General features: G+C 35.4%; 1 protein-coding gene across 3 annotated transcripts in view; it reads left to right on the top strand.

Moving 5' to 3' along the window:
- The window catches only part of ABHD17C (abhydrolase domain containing 17C, depalmitoylase), a 61,460-nt gene that overhangs the window by 29,979 nt on the left and 13,552 nt on the right, over positions 1–17,929 (top strand). For 2 of the 3 annotated variants that reach the window (XM_020965901.2, XM_020965884.2), the window contains exon 2: positions 10,616–10,774. The exons of the other annotated variant lie outside the window; for it this stretch is intronic. In XM_020965901.2, coding sequence (XP_020821560.1) covers positions 10,616–10,774 — 159 coding nt within the window. The remainder of the gene's footprint in view (positions 1–10,615; positions 10,775–17,929) is intronic. 3 annotated transcript variants of the gene reach the window in all.

Raw genomic sequence — 17,929 nt, 5'->3', positions numbered from 1 at the left:
AAATATTTAGGTAATGTACAGATGAGTTCTTTTCTTTAAAAATTCTATTTACACATTAACAATGTTTTCTATGACATTACATTTAGGTCTTTGCCTTTAACTACATTTTCTCTTGGGTGAATGGAGGGGAAGGTAAAAAAATGACCCAGTAAATTTAAATTAGAGTTATTTATATTTTGGGGGGGTAGATTGGGTGTGGTCTAAGAGAGCGTTTTATTGGCTCTTCTGAGATACGAGATTGCAGTAAAATGACAAATAGTTCTTTCTTGTCCTCAAGACAGTTGCAGGGACCTAGTTGAGACAGCTAGGTAGCACAAAGGATGGAACACTGGACCCGGAGTCAGGAAGACCTGGATTCCCATCCAGCTTCAGACACACAGTCTAGCTGTGTGACCCTGGACAAGTCACTTAGCCTCTCTCTCCTATATTTTCCTCATCCATAAAATGGGGATAATAATAGCACCTCCCAGGGTTGTTGTGAGAATAAAATGAGATATTTGTAAAAGGCTTTGCATACCCTTCAAGTGCCATATAAATACTGGCTGTGCTGGCTATTACTAGTAATAATGTTAGAATAAATGAATTAGATCACACATTTAAAACTCTAATAGATCCAAATAAAAGTTTATTGGTAATGGTGTGGATAATACCAAATTTTTATTGCCATAGGAACAATTATATTGATTATAGTCTTAGGGTAAATAAATTAGAATTCGAAAATACTATTTGACCTGGAATAGGTCTAAAAGAGAATTAATTATAAGTTTGTTTTTAAAGAATTTTACTGCATCTCTAAGAAGTAAGAGAAAACAAATTATTGCAAACAAATCTTAGAAGCACATATTGGTGCTTAAACTGTCGCAAAAGAGGTAGTAATATTTTAAGTACTGAAAACAATCCTGATTAGCATAATAAATCTAATTTTGAAGAAAGTCATAAAACAAAATCATATTCTTCCCTCTAGCATTAGACTGAATTGAATAAATTATGCTTTGAATATTTTATAAATTATTCCAAGGCAAATTGCCTTAACAAAGATGATTTTTACATATTAGACACTCAGTCCATGATAGTTGAAGAAATAATATCCACTTAACTTTCAATTCATTCTTCTTTGGAAAATCTTTGGACTTACTTGAGTTGTAATTCAGAAGATTCCAAACACTTTAAATAAAAATCAGTTTTGATCGTTCTAACTTAATATGTTGGCAAAATGCTATTCTAAAATGTGATATGAGACAGGCTTATTATAAATTAATGAAAGATTACATTAATTAGAATATACTGTTTTCCCACAAAGCATTCTAAACTCTTTAATAAATTCAGCGTCTTTGAGCTACTGCTTTAAAATGGAAGATTACTCTATGCTTTGCTGTTTTCCTATTTTTCGTAATATATTTAAGAAAGTGAAATACAGTACGTTGCAAAATAAAAGCCAACTTGTGAATTTTGTGAAAATTCAACTTTTGATCTGCACTAGTTATATAGAGATATGCTAGGTAGCATTGTAGATAGAGTGCCAGGCCTGGAGTCAGGAAGACTCATCTTTGTGAATTCAGATCTGGCCTTAGACACTCGCTAGCTATGTGACCTTGCTCAGATCACTTTACCCTGTTGGCCTCAGTTTCCTCATCTGTAAAATGAGCTGGAGAAGGAAATGGCAGGCAACTCCAGGATCTTTGCCACGAAAACCCCAAATGGGATCACAAAGAGTTGGACACAACTGAACAACAACAGACCTTGTCTCATTGATATCCTCAAAAACTTCTCCATCCTGCTATTTAAGCACCTCTTGGTGGGAAATAATTCCAAGCCTTAATCTTGCTCCCTCGTGTTGTTCATAGTAGCAGGTGAGGAGTGTTGGTTATCTGTCTCTGCTCTTGTTCCTGACCATGCCACTGCCTCCACTGCACCCTGGTTAGAATTTGGTGAGACAGTGACAACCACAACTCAGAACTCATGATAGAGAACAGATGTACTCAGATTGCAGATTGAAGCATATGTTCTTTACTTTGATTACATATTTTGGACTTGACTAATGTAGAAATGTGTTTTGCATGACTATACATATATGTAATGGGTGTTGTTCAGAGGGGGATACATGGGGCAATGTTGTATTACTACTTTGTTACACTTTTGTAAAATGTGTTACATAATAGCTATTCACAGTTTGATATGCATTGCTCTTTTTTTTTGTTCTTTGCATATTAAAATGTTTGTGTTTAAGTGATAATAAAAGAAAAAAAAATTGGTTCCAAAGACTTCCTAGTGTATCTGTTGATTGGATAGAATTGTAAATCTTTGACAGCAATGATGGGAGTTCATTATTAATGTATTAATGAAAGATCCAAAAAAGCAATGTTTAGTAGACTTACATAGATTCGGTTAAAAAACATGTAGAGGAAAATAGAGGAATTTTTAGCCCTTTTTCATATTCTATATTAAAACTTCAAAATAGTACATACATCCCTATTAAGTACATGTTAGTTAAGATTCAGTTATAGGAGGCAAAAGGTTGTTTTACCAGTTTAGATGCCTGAGGGGAAAAATATTCCATGTAGAAGACTATATTTTTTTCAAAAGTTCATAATTATTATACCCCTGCTTCCCGTGTACAATTAATCATTTCGCTCTGTACATTTCCTCTAAAGTTTGTTTCCAAAATTTAACATACCTCATTCTGTCATTTAACTTGCCGTAATACTTGGAATGTTTTAAATTTATCCAACATCTTTTTTTCACTAGAAGTGCCAGTTCCATAATACTTTGAATAGTGCCAACAAAGCGAGTAGAACAGTGAGTATCAAGTATGAATACTGACAGAGTTGAAATCAAGAAACAATTAAAACTTATAGTGGAGGCAGGAGGTTGACAAACTATGCAGCTCTAGTCTGCAGCCTGTTTTTGTACTGCGAGCTGAGTGTTTTTTACATTTTTAAAAAACAAAACTTTATTTTAAAGTATAAAAAGCATTCTTAACTCACAGTACAAAAGCAGACAGCCTGGCAGGTGGTAGTTGGCTGATCCCTGGTTTGGTGGAAAGATTGCCTGGGTTTATATCCTGCCTTTAATACTACTTGTTGTACCTTGGGCAAGAACCTATTTCCTTATCTATAAGATAATGAGATTGGATTATATTTTCTGAAGGCTTTCCCTGCCCTAGGTCTATGAACCACTAACTATAGATCTTGGCATATGGCACAGCTTTTTTTCAATATTTTGATGAACCCTTCACCTCACTGATGTAGATACCATAAAGCCATCCTTTGTGATTGGTTTTTCACAGTTTGCTGGGATTTTGCATGTTCTTCTGTAGAGCTTGTGCCTTTTTGGGAGGGGGCTAGGCAGTGGGGTTAAATGACTTGCCCAGGGTCATACAGCTAGTAAGTGCTATGTGTCCGAGGCCAGATTTGAACTCAGGTCCTCCTGAATCCAGGGCTGGTGCTCTATCCACTGCACCACCTAGCTGCTGCTAGAGCTTCTACTTTTGCATTGAAGGTTTAACTCTGGTTCTTTTAATATCAGTTGATTAAAAAAATTATTATCAGTTGGTATTATTATCTCACTTTTGGTGCATCTGTAATCCATAAGTCATTACAAGGCTGGCCTGCCTTCTCTCCTGAACATACATGTCTTAGATCAGGGGTCTTAAGCTTTTTGTATCATGGGCCACTTTGGCAATCTGAACCTGAAGCCTGTGGGCCCCTTATCAGAATGATGTTTTTAAATTTTTAAAAATTTAGCAAATAAAATTAATAGAATTACAAAGGATATAAATTATATGAAAACACAGTTATCAAATTTAAAACAGCAACAATAACAAAGTTCACAGTCCCCAGGTGAAGAAACTCTCTCCTAAATGATGAATCTTATGCCACTTTTTATATGTCATTGATAATATAGTACAGCCTCCTTACATTTACTGTGCATCATGGTATTGCTGTTTGTAATTTTTATTAGTCTGAGATTGTGATTTTCCATCATTCACAGCCATAAATAATCATTAGAATTTTTTTTTCCTTTGGAAGAGGAGTTCATTCCAAGTGGTCTTTTGAATTCATTAGTGTAAGGAGTTCCTAGTACAGAAATTCTCTCCACTAATGCTGGATCAGCAGCTACTATGTTAAGCAATTCATAGTCTTAGAATTTCCTGAGACACTGAGAGGCTGAAGGACTTGCCCTGGTCTACACAGTCAGCATTTGTTAGAAGTGAGAATTGAACTCAAGTTTTTCTGACTTCAAATCTGGTTCTGTCTACTGTGCCACAGTATCTCTCTGTTAGGAGTATATTTGTGTTTAGAAAATGAATTTTTGTGGTGGACTCAGGATCATTGAAAGTATTGCATAATTTTGCAGATGTGATACAGTCCACTCTCTTCCTCCTATTCATTTATGGGCCCAGTTTGTAATCTATCTGCAATGTCTATTCAAGATATAGGTACTGAAGTATTGACTCTTAAGGACCACTTGAATAGCATGTTGTGTGAATATGTTGTATGAATATACTTCATTTACTTGGTTTTTCTTATGTAGACCAATCTTTTTTTTTGAGTGGCTATGAAGCTCGTTGAGGCTCTATTCAGTCTAGTGTCATCTGGGAATTGGAGCATCTGTGAAATCTCACCATTAAAGAGAATCCTTCTTCCTTTCAGACTGATTGAAATTGGTGTAATACCATCACAAAATGAAGAATCTAGAGAAATTCAATATTGATAAGGAATTCCTCTTCCTTTTCTACTTCATGTGTGAAATCCTTCATGTTATTAATGTTTAAAACTCCCCAGAATGTGTTTGATTGTATGCCATGATTCTTTTCACTCTCACCACCATTATGCATCTTTAACCCGTCTCCTGCTCTGTATGTGTGCTCCTTGGTACTCAGGCCTCTAAACTACTCTCTGAGATTAGCTCTAAACTATTGTTATTATTTGTCAAAACATAAAGTTGTGTAGGTCAACCTGTACACCATTCGACTGGTAACATAATAATTTTCTGGGTAAGTATAAGTTTCAAGAATAAAAGCCATGAATTCCCAAATAGGTGACTGAATGAATTATAAAATCTACTGTATTACAGTGCTTGTTTTTAGGGTTTATCTTTACGTTAACATGGAACCAGCTGATATTCATACATAGGAAACAGAGACTGAAGCAAGAAGATTTAAACATATTGAACACCCTATTTGCAATTTGAAGGTGCTAACTCACTCAAAGTATGTGTATGAATTTACAAGGAACATGTTTACTGTCCGAAGGACCTGTATTGGAAACATAGATCTTCCCTCCTTATTCCCTGGACAGTTTTTTTCTGTTCTTCTTAAGGATCAAAAAAACACCATCTTATAATTAGAACATACTTCTCCAAGGCAGTCTTGCTGACATATCACTTATTTCTCATCTCCTCTCTGGACAGATATGGGATCTTTTACTTCTGTCTGGACAGATCCCTGGCCTCCTGTCCTTTCTCATCCCATTCTATCAATCAGTTCTCATAAGGGATCTTTCTGATGACCTATAGTCAACTTTCTTGATTAGCTTGGCTATTTGATTAATGACCACCTTATGTTTCATTTTAGTTGTGCAAAGACTGTAACTTCCCCTGTAACTTGACCAGTATTTCAAGAAAAGCTTACTTGGTTACATTGTTCTACTCTACTTAACATTATCACTCACATTGAACTTGCCCATTCTTAATAGCTTTACCTATCACCTATATGTACAAGATTCTCAAGGTTGGTAGAGAAGGGTCTTTACCTGTGAAAGATATTGAACATAACATGATAAATATCACCAGCCCCATAGATTGTAAGCAATACATCTTCTGTGCTATAGACACAGTGTATGCTTCAAATAAGGAAAAAATACAAAAATATAAGGAAAAATCTATTCTATTATTTTGAGTCAATTTTTATAGATTTGAATTTTAATTCCAAACTTATCTAGAGCCCCTCCTGCCATATTGAATCTGAGCACTGATGGAGTCTGGCATCTAAGAACAGAAATTAATAGTGCTCTGAACCTCTGCCAGATATGGTAGCTGAGCTTTTTACTAAGGAAAAAACGTGCTATATATAAGCACTGCCCAAATGTGCTAAAGATACAGATAGGGTGGGAACAGGTTGGAAGGAGGAAGGGGAAGAAGCATGAAATACTTTCAGGAACTCCCCTATATTTCTAAACCTTTACTCTCCTCTCCATCTAAGCAATGTCACTTGTGATCTCAGGTCTATCCGCATTTTTTGGCCACTCCTTTTGCTTGATAGGAAATAAGTAGGGAATCTTTAAGACAAATGTTAGTAAAGTATCAAGTTGCTTTTTACTGTTGATGTTGTGTACTTACTGATTCTTTTTTCTTTTCTAAACCTTTGTTGACTAATCTCTTTTCCTAGGTGTTTTACTCACATTGCCTAATCTTGCTGTATGTATCCCTGATTCATTGTTTTCCACTGTCTCTGCTTGTGTCCATAGCCATTAGTTTGAGTTCCTGTTCTCTATTGCCTAATTTCTATCCCTCCTCCCTCTTTTGTTTCTGTTCTGCCCCTCTTAGACTCATAGACTCCTGGTTCATAATTATTTGGTTACAAAGGAGTAGTGGAAATGGGTAAAAATAAGCCATTCATTTTCAGACATGGGCAATATGTTGATGGGTTTTGCTTGACTATGTTTATTTGGCATAAGAGAGTTCCATTAGGGGATGGGGAAATCATAGGATACTGGAAAGCAATAATTCTATTGGTGGATATAGGAGGGGGACATATAGAATGGTTTTATGAAAGAAGGTTTCTATTACTTGGGTAAAGTTTTTCATTTTCTGTTTTAAGCTGTTTATTCTAACATTTTTCTTAAGATCACTAATTCTTTATTATTTGTTTCAACTCAGTTTCTTCTATACTCTCTTAAGCGTTCTTGTGGACGATGAATTTTTTTTCTGGGGTTCTGCTAATTATTGCAAAATTATTCTGAAACTTTAGGGTGTTCTCAGCCCATAATATTTCTTTCATTGTATTAGTAGTTTTCTTCTCTACACTTGGAATAGTTGGTGAAGGACCCTCTCCATACCGTTTCTTGGATACTTCTGGTGTTTTTCAACTGCTGGAGTTACTGTTACTCCTGTGCTTCAATACAGAATCAGGAGTGGAGGCTTGCAAGCAGCCACTGTGAGCTCTCTATTCGGAGTAAGGTAACCAGTCACCCTGTTTGAGAATAGCTTTTTTTGGTCCTGTCTTCTCCAGTAGTTTTGGTCATATTCACAAAGGTATAGAGTCATATCCTTGACAGAGCTTGGAATCCTGGACATAGTTCTAATCTTTTCTTGCATTCTCAAGATGGGTTAGTGGAATTGAGATCATGTTCCTCACTTGCTTAAGATACCCTGTTGTAGTCTTGAAATTGGGGCATTAATCCAGGGCCAAGATCTCTCCTACCTCTTTAGCATTCTAGGCCTTGTTGAGGGTGTCAAGTTGGAGGTGTCATCCACTGATTGCTAGCTCTTCCTGTAGTCCTGATTCAAGTCCAGGCCCTTCATCCCTGCTGCATATTGTGGCAGGGCCAGGCTGAACTCCCTTCACAGTCCTTGATTGGTGTGGCAGGCCCCTACTTTCTTCCATAGACTTAGGTAAGTTAGAGGAGCTAGGGAATTGAAGTCTCATAAATGAGGTTGCTGAGACAAGAATCTTAAGCTTTGGATTCTGCTTTCTCATAGTTCTTCTGACTCCAAGCCCATCACTCCTTATACTGTATTACATATTTGCTATTTTGAAAGGTCCTTGAGATTAAGGACTTTTAAATTTATCTTTGTATCTCTCTGTATGTTTAGCATAGTAGCCTAAAAAGTAGTGTGCACTGAGTAAATCTTCAGTGAATTAATGCTGAATTTTTAATGAGAAAAAACCTCAAACATGATACTATGATTCATACATAGTATAATATATTCAGAACTACAAGGAACCTCAGAAGGTCATCAGGTATAACCCTTTTATTTAATAGGAAACTGAGGCACAGAGATTAGCTTATTTGCCCAAGTTCACACAGCTAGTGTCTGAGGTAGGATTTGAACCCAGTTCTTCCTATCTCCAAATCCTGCACTGTGTCCCCTTGTCCCATGATGCCTCTACAGTGTTACTTGAGATAAATTTGATTTATATAGATTTTCATTCAATAGCATAGTATGTTTTGGAGAAATGTTTTCCTTTAGTCATAAGAGATTCCATGCATAATTTCATATCATAAAAGTCCGAACCAAATCAGTTCTGTGATTAGACATACCATTTTTATTAGATGAAGCCACTTTATTTGAGTAGTTAATATCTGTAAATCTTAGATTGTGAATACTTGGGTTTATTATTACAAGCCATTTCACTAAGAGGTGATTGGTGTTTGATATGTAATCTAAGAATAGCTTATTCTCTTGTTCCTCATGGAAATTTTAACTACTATAAGTTAATATCACTTATTAGTTTATTGCCATTATTAGATATTAATAAATATGATTATGGTTTTCAGTATCTGATTATACCATGAAGTTATCAATGGATATGCCCAGTCAATTCTTTAGTAATAAATAGGAGTCTTTGGTTCCAAGGCCTCTAGAATCATCACCTTCCTAATTTCTCAGGCAAGTGGGGTTGCTTTATATATTGTAGCAGTCTTAGAGATTTGAAAATTATGAAGCAAAATAATATCATTGGTAATTGGACTCTCGTAACTCTGCATTATATTTCAGTGTGCTTGAAGGAAGGTAGCTGCATCTTTCAAGTATTCTGTACCCTGTTTCTTGTACTGTTGCCTGCATAAATGTACCAAAACATAGTTTTTATTTCAATTAAATCATTGGCATCTTATTATTTAATGAAAGGAACAGTGACTGGGGAGTCAAAGGATTAAAAGATGTGAATTCTAATCCAGACTTTGTCAATGATGATAATGTGACTGGGTGTACAACTTGGCCTTTCCAGTTCTGTTTTTTCTCCAGCTCCAATCTAAATTAGTAGAGTTAATCTTGCATTTTATTTGAAAGGGGAGAATAGAGTAAGGAAGTCCCTTTTTTTTTTGAGAGGATGATCCACAGATCAAGAGAACTTTTACCTGACCCTGCTTGCCCCTCTCTTCTTATTCTTCCCTGTTATAAGCCACATTTTTCCAATAAGCAATCTACTTCTTATCCTTTTTCCCTTATATGAACTGTACAGTGTTCATTTAAAATCACATTGTTTTATAAATGTTCTTTCTTAAAATGTTTTCTATGCATACATGTTCTATACCTTTAGATTTTCAGATCTTTAAGGGTAAGAATTTAGTTTTCCATTTCTTTTGTATGTTCCTACCTCTCAGTTCCCAGTACAGTTCTCTTCACACAATAAGAGCGAAATAAATGTGTAATGACTTAAAGAATTTTAGAACACTGATACATATATTGTATATCACCTGTACCCTATAGGACTAATAACAATGCAGTGCTTATCTTGGTTATATTTCATAATCAAAGTGTTTTGAGGAACCATGGTAGTCATAACAGTTTCATAACATTTCTTGGTGCTTATCCTTATTTTATAGTAAGTGATATTTGATGGATTGTTCCATTTCTTTACATCTTCCCTTGTCCTAAATCCTCTTCTTTCCATCCTACTCCTGAAGCTAAATCAATTTGAAAAAAGAAAAAAAAAGTTTTCCCTTGGCAGGCTGCTGTGGTTGTCAACATTAGTAGGCACTGATCTGAGTTCTTAAGAACTGCTGAAGAGAAATAAATAAGTTTAATCAATAAACGATAAAGGAGTCCTTAAAGCCTGGAGTGAGGCATGTTGTGTGAAGGCTCACTTCATCATGAAGGAATCTCATGTGTTGTGTATAAATCTTTTGAAGAGTAAATTAAAATAGATTATGCCAGCAATGACGTGAAGCTGATTAATACTGTATTAATTATCTGAGAAGAATTCTGTAATCCTCAGGGGGACTTTGAGTTTTAGGTTCCCGTGTGTGGTTTTGTACTACACTATGTGTCTATCAAGAGCCCGTTAATCAGTTTTGACACGAAATGCACTTTTACCCCAGAGCTTTAGAGTCGTATGATAAATGCAGCCGCCCGAGAAAAGTTAGGAACCTAGGAGGTTGGAACACCTGAAGGTGAAATGGTTGAGTATCTTCTCTTAATGGGGTTTTTGAAGGGCTAAATTATTTTTAAAGCATTATGATTTTTTACTTGTTTTGATGAAATGTTTGATTAGAAACTTAACATTGAGCACAACCAAAATTGCTTAACTGTTTATATTTAAATTAACTTTAATGCATAAACTATCACATTGTAATCACTTCCTCAATTTTTCCATCAAAATTCTTTACCCTTTCATTCTCATGTACTTTTTCTCCTGTGAACTTAGTGTATATTCCATTCCCCTAGTTCTGCTTTTTTGGTTTTCATTATTTCCAGAATTCTTTGTATTCCTCATACTTGTTAGTCTTAACTGCATTATCATATCCCATTAATAGACTACAATTTATTTAATTATTTCCTAATCGTTGGATATTTAGTTTGCTTCCAGTTTTTTGCAATTATTTATAATGCTGCTATGACAGTCTGAACAGATATCTCTTTTTGTTTTTGTTTTTGATAACACTTTCAGGGTATTTTACCAACAATGGAATTATTGGGTCAAAGGGTGTATGATTATTTTTATAACTTTTACTGCGTACTGCCAGATTCCTCTCCAAAAAGATTCTACAAGTTTGCAAATTCCACCAGCAATGAATGAATGTACCTGTTTCTCCACAATCCCGCCGCAGTGAGTTTCATTGCTTTTACTTATTTATGCTGGTTTGATGGGTGTGAGGTGGTACCTGTTTTAAATTTGAATCTCTTGGCTTATCAGTGAGGTTGAGCATTTTAAAAAAGTAATTATTGACAGTTTGTATCTCCTTTTTTGAAGATTACTTACACTGTTCTCTGACCATTTATCTTTTAATAACTGTGAATTATTATTGTGACTTTTAAATAGTTCTTTATCCATTTTATAGGTCAAATTCATATCTGCCATATGTACTCAAATATTTTTCCAGCCTGTTATTTTAATTTTAATTATTTTTCTCTAGAACATTTTATTGTAACATAGTCCAGATAGCCATCTTTCTACCCCAAATTCCTTCCAATTGTTGAATTAAAAAATTCTTTCCCCCCTATGTAATTGAGACATACTTCATTCCATTTTCTTCCCCTTTTTTCTGGAATTCTTTCTATGATAGATGGTTTCAATCCAGCTGGAATTTACTGGGGTATCCGGATCCGGTATAAATTGTGATGAAGGCCAAATTCTTGGAGGTTGTACAGAGAAATGATTTTGTTTTACAAATTAGATACAATTCCATGTCCCTCCAGAATGTAGGATAAATCACTGGACGTAGTAGGTGCTTTAAAAGTGTTTGCTGAATTGAATTAAAGCATCCTACCTAATAGATTACTTCTTTGTAATTAAGAGACCTACCTATCTGTACATTCTGAACAAAGTTTGCATTTCTGCCCCTTCAATCACATAGCTAATATGACCCAGGTCTAAGAGGGCAAAAGAATTGATTTGACCAGTTTGGAGTCTGGATATAGAACTTGGTTCTTGTACTGTTAGTATTACTATAGTGATTACATTATTGGTCATTTTCTTGATTTATGTTGAATTCTTTCTTTCCCTATTCTGGTTTCTTCAGTGTGTCATTTTGTGGAACAATTCCAAATTTATATGGCTATATCGAGGTTGTGTTGTAAAACACTCTTTTTAGGTCCAGCCAACCTAGTAAGTGGGAGGATAGAGGATGGATATAACAACCAAAAGTGTCCAAGAAAACATTTGGTATAGAGCAAGCTGTTCGCTACATGTATGTAGGAGAATCTTATCAAAATTTCTACTTCCATCTTAGTGCCCATAATTCAGGGTATGTCTCTTGAATCTATAGAATGTCATTTAAAAGTAATTTACTGTCTTTGTTTTGCCAGTTTTCCAACATTATGTCATTATCTCCTAAAGTTAAAATTTTTCATGACATATCATACAGAGAGAACAGGGTTTTTGGTATGTGAAAAATAGATGCTTGATTTCAATAATAAAGATGGAGAGAAGAAGGGGAGGAGGATTAGAAAATAAGAGAAAGCTATTAAGCAGAGCATAGAAAAAAAGATAGGTGGTAGTAAAAGGTAATGAAGAGAATAAAAAAAGATAAAAATTAACATGAGGAAAAAAGTGAAAGAAGAGGGAAAATCAATTAGGATATTAATCTTTTTGCTATGGAGGAGAAATTGCTAGCTTCATCTTTATTGTCCTCATGTGATTTAGCCCCTTGGCTCCTTCTACATGCTGTTTCAGCGTCAGAGGATACAAGGAAAACACTGCTCAGATAGCCATCCACGTTGCTTGCCTTGGTTTTCTGTTACAGTGGAGCAGGAAGGAGAGAGATCAGACAATCAACTAAAGGTACTTATTGTAGGACTACAGTATACTCAGTACTATGTTAATCATCATGAGAGTTATAGAAAAAAATGTTAAGATTTTAGTTGTTTTTAAGAAACCTAATCAGTTGGGGTAAACTGTGCTCCATAATTACTTGTTAATTGATGTTCAACATAGGGTACACAGGTTTGGGCTTATTCTATACATCACAGCTGATTGGCTTCCAAGTAAAGGTTATTTATTTATTAAAAATTTTTTTTTTCACATGAAATTGCAAATCTGTTGTATGTGGTGATGTGCAAATCACCCGGATGATACAACTTACTTTTCGTTTTAAATATATAATGAAGTTAGGGGAAGCTAGGTGGCACAGTGGATAGAGCACTGGCCCTGAAGTCAGGAGGACCTGAGTTCAAATGTGGTCTCAGACCAGACACTTGACACTTACTAGCTGTGTGACCCTCAGCAAGTCACTTAACTCCAATTGCCTTGGAAAAATACATACATATATACATACATACTACACATATACATATACATACACACATATGTATAAAATGAAGTTATCATATAACTTTCTTCCCCTCCACCCCCCCCTCACCCTGGAGAAGGCTACCATTAGACAAAAATGTGTGTATTTGTTTATATGTGTGTGTGTGTGTATGTGTATACACTACACTATACAGACTTCTATTTGTCATTTCTTCCTCTAGATGCAGATAGCATCTTCCTTTGTAGTTAATTTGGGTATTTATTTTAAAACTTATAATCAACAGAAGTCACATTTGTTCTTTAAATTTCCTTTCTTTTCACAAATCTTGAGATTTAATATATATTATGAGCTCAAGGCCAGGCAAGTATATATAACTGGTAAAGCAAGTAAATTTGTTCTTAGGTATATTTTGTTATCTTAATTCATTATTCTATTCACTTGCTCATCCAGTATTTACTATAAACTATGTGTCAGGACCCACAGGGTTCTAGAAGGGATATAAAGATAAATAAGGCCAAAGATAGCCATTTGGAGGAACATCTAAAGCCCTCCCATTACCAATTATGAAACTATAATTTAACCATCCCTTTATTTTTTGTTTCTTTGAAGAGGGTTTTTAGCCAAGATTTAATAACATTTGTGCTTATGTTTGTGAATTAATTTACAATCTAATAAAAAAAACCACCTTATTATTGCCAACAAAGAATGATTCCTTAATAAAATTTCCACTTTTACTTTTTACTAGCATTGCATTTCACCTCTGATCATTTGATGTTACCTAAAATGAAGACCTGTACTTTTATCAACTCTACGATCTTTACCTCCTCATTTCAGTTTTGTCAGTGGGGGTTCTTACCCTACTGTGGTTTGATTTAAGGCATTGAATCTAGAAATGGAGTCAACCTGTAACCCCAAAGAGTATATTTCTAATGATGCAATTTCAGGCATTGTGGGTAGGCCAGTGAAAGAGACTTTCTGGTGGGAATGAGCCCTAGCAATCTTCTAATCTTAACAGGTAGGTGGCTGCTTATTCTACCTGTATGTAAAATGGTCCTGAACTTTTCTAAAGCAATATTAGGAGAATTCCTTAAGCATATTTGCTGTTACACAGTTAAAAATTTCAGAGTTACCTGAGGCATTAAGAGGTAAAGTAACTTGCATAGGGTCACACACTGTGGACGTGCATATTTGTGTGTGTGTGCGCACATGTGCATGTCTTTTATTATTGCTGGGGGAAGGATCGCAAGGAATGGAGAAACTTGAACCCAGTCCTTGACCTCAAGACTGACTACAGTACCAGATGCATCTCAGTATATATGTAGTTTTAGTGCTGCATTGATATACAAACTGTGTGATGTTATGAGCTAATATATAGTGGTGTGTGTGTATCTATACATGTAAGCTAAGCTGCTAAAATGATGAAGTCACAAAGTAATTTATTGGATTTTATTGATGCTTTATCGGATGGCTTAGAAACTAGGATCCTTTTCGTGGCACAGAGCTAATCTGGCAAAAGGTACAGTTTAGCTCTTTCTAGAAGGGAAAATATTTGATCCTCTGGGTGGAATTCCTTGGAATCATGTTAATTGATACAAGCTAAAAGAAACTAAGGTAACTGAAGCTCAACTGGAAAGTCTAGTGATATTAAAATGCCTTGGCTTTCTGCCCTGACTTTGTACCCCTTTCCTCCAAACAGTGATTCACAGTATGATAATTGATATTCACATATCACTGTAAATTTTGTACAACCCTTTAAATGTATTATCTCAGTTGATCACATGAAGATCACTGGATTTGGAGTCAGAGGACCTGGGCTGAAATTCCACCTTTGCTACTTCACAATTGTGTGACCTTGAGAAAGTCACACTCTCTTTTGGGCCTCAGTATGATCAGATGTAAATTGAGAGGATTGGAGTGGATTAATCATTAAAAGCACCTCGCTTTTTAAAAATTTTTATTAAGCATGTACTATGTGTTGGTCATTGTGCTAAGCCATAAAAGATACAAAGACAAAAGCAAGCTAGTCCCTGCCCTCAAGGAGCTTATACTCTGATGGGGGAGAGATTGTGTGTGTGTGTGTGTGTGTGTGTGTGTGTGTGTGTGTGTGTGTGTGTAATTTCTACAGAATATATTTAAAAAATACAAGATAGTTTTAGGAGGGAGGCCACTGGCTTCTTATAGAGGCATTTGAGCTGAGTTTTAAAGGAAACCATACATTCTAAGAAGCAGAGGTGAAGTGTTTTGGGCATGGATGACAGCCAGTGCAAAAGCACAGAGATATATTGTCACATGGGAGGGACAGCAAGTAAGCCAGGATGGCAGGACCATAGAGTACATGGAAAGAAGGAATGCATAAGAAGACTCGAAAAGTAGGAAGTAGATAATCCTTAAGATGGCTTTTCCAATTCTGAAGTCTTTTGAAACTAAGTATGATCATTAGCTGAATAGGATTTTAGAGACCACCAATCCAGACTCTTCATTTGACAGCTGATGAAACTGAAACTTAGAGAGGCTGAGTGATACCCACCCATATGCACACAACTAGTAAGTGTCAGAGCCAAGATCTTCCTGGCTTCAAGTCCTATTCTCTCTACTATACCACATTCTCCAGTATGTTACAATAGCTTTGGCAATTGAAAGGAAATATGCTTTATAAAATCAAAGATAATTATTTCGAAATAGAAAAATAAGTCACCAATACAGTATTTGGGGAGATTGTGGAGTTTTATTAACAATATTTAATACTGTACAAGTTTTCAAAGTTTGTGTATGCATTGCATAATGAGATTAATTTTAATGAAGCCATTTTGAAGTATATTCTGTATGACAGAACTTGTCAGCCCTTATACTATATTGACTAAGAACTCTAATGTCTTGTCACCTGCATATGCCATGAGGACCATCAAAGTACATCATTTGTGGAGGATAGTATAATAGAAGATCAGGTTTTGTTTTGTTTTTTAACTGGACCTGAGATTTCATATGTCTGTCTCCCTCCTTCTCCCCCTCCCCCCTTTTCCCTCTTCTTTCTTTGCTTCCTTTCAGTAATGTGGATTGCTACGTGCTCTGCACCTTAAAGTCATAGAGAGTTCTCTAGGGACAGGACTTAAACCCAGGTCATCCAGACAGAGGTCAGCTCTCTACCCCTTCTTCTCATGCTAACTTTCACCTCAGTAATAGCATGCTTATAACAAAAATTCAGCAAACATTGATTAAGTAATTACTACGTGCAGTACACTGTGCTAAACACTGGAGGTACAACAGCCTTTTTTGTCAAGGACTTCACATTTCATTGGCAGAATGGTGGGATACATCATGTAGAAAAGTAAACACAAGGTAATTTCAAATAGCAGAGTGTGGTAATAGATGGAAAAATCAGGAAAAGCCTTTGTGTAGCTGGTCACATTGGAAGGTTTTGACATCCTTTTGTGCATCAATTCAATTCAACAAGTGTTTATTATGCACCTACTATGTTCTAGTCAATGTGAGAGAATGTGGTATGCTGGATATAGAGTTGATTTAGGAGTTACAAAGACCTGAGTTCAAGTTCTCTCTGACACACACTGGCTCAGTGATTCTGGGCAAGTCACTCCTGGATCTTTTGCAGCTCTAAGGCAGCTAACTCTAAGACTCTGAGTAGCCGCAGAACAGCTGCTGATATGAATTAACTGGGAGTTTTCTCAGAAATCATAGGTCATAACAAAACAAATAAACAAAGTTACCATGTGCTATGCCATGCCCTGGGGATACATGTTGATTGTTTCTGATTCTCATTTATCTAGTCTGTTTCATTAATCTACTTCTGTTTTTTTTTTAAATCAGCACCGGTTTTTAATGATTATTTTTCAATAATATAATTTGACATGTAGAAATGTTATTTACCCTTTATTTGAGATTTTTTACCTAAGATTTCAGACCTCTTGTTTCCCCAAATGAATTTTCTGGTTATTCTGTCAAATGCTAATAAATATCTCCTTTGTAATTTGATGGGTAGTACCTTCAGTGCTTCTTAAACAATGAGTCACAACCCCATAAGGGGTTGTGAAAAATTTGGCAACAGTAAAAGGTTCCTGAATGTGCAGCGACCAAAAATTAATTAAAAATCAAATGCTTAAGGAATCCGAGGTGTTTCTGGCAGCGCTTTTGCCCATGTTGTATTGCGCAGCTTCACTGCAGGCTTGGTTTTGAACACACGGCATGTGTACTTTGCACTGCACATGGTGTCATGTTCAAGCAGTGCCAGCGAATGCTATGAAACACAAAAAGGGGTTGCTTGTGAGTGGAAAGTTTAAGAAGCCCTACTCTAACTCTGACATGGCCCAGCCACGACAGTGAATATCTCTCCAGTTACTTATTTCATTCTTCATTTTTACTTTGTACTTTTATTTACTTCATTCTTCATTTTTAAAAGCATGTTTTGTAATTGTAACTTGCTAAGTCTTGAGTATGTCTCGGTAGTTGGACTAGCAGGTATTTTATGCATTTTATAGGTATTTTAAATATGATTTCCCTTTCTATTATGATTGACGTTTAGAATGCTGATGATTTTTGTAGATTTATTTTGTATCCTGCTTCTTTTATCGAAACTTATCTCAATTTCTTTGCTTATTCTTTGGAGTTTTCTAAGTAAACTTTATTGTCTTCAAACAGAGATAATCTTGTCTCTTCTTTACCAATGTTTATGCCTTTAATTTCTTGTTGTTATTGCTGGATGAAAGTAAAATAAGAAGGGGGAGAAAGAGCTTCATCCCTGTGATTATTGGAAAAATTTCTAGTTTCCCCATTGCATGTAGTGTAGGCTTTTGTTTTTAGATATATATTTTTTTATTATATTAAATTATAGCCCTTCCGTGTAGTTTTTTTTTTTTAGCATAAGTGAAAGTTGTATTTTTTCCTACAACTATCAATATATTGGCTTGGTTATTTTTGTTTTTACTGTTAGTTAATAGTTTTCCTGATGTTGAACCATCATTGTATCTGTAGTATAGGCACAACTTAATCATAGTCAATGA

This window comes from Phascolarctos cinereus, unplaced genomic scaffold (genome assembly GCF_003287225.1).
Source record: "Phascolarctos cinereus isolate Bilbo 61053 unplaced genomic scaffold, phaCin_HiC Scaffold_3;HRSCAF=262, whole genome shotgun sequence".
NCBI lineage: Eukaryota > Metazoa > Chordata > Mammalia > Diprotodontia > Phascolarctidae > Phascolarctos > Phascolarctos cinereus.
The sequence above is the reverse complement of the archived record's forward strand: the minus strand, read 5'-3'. Positions and strand labels throughout refer to the sequence as shown.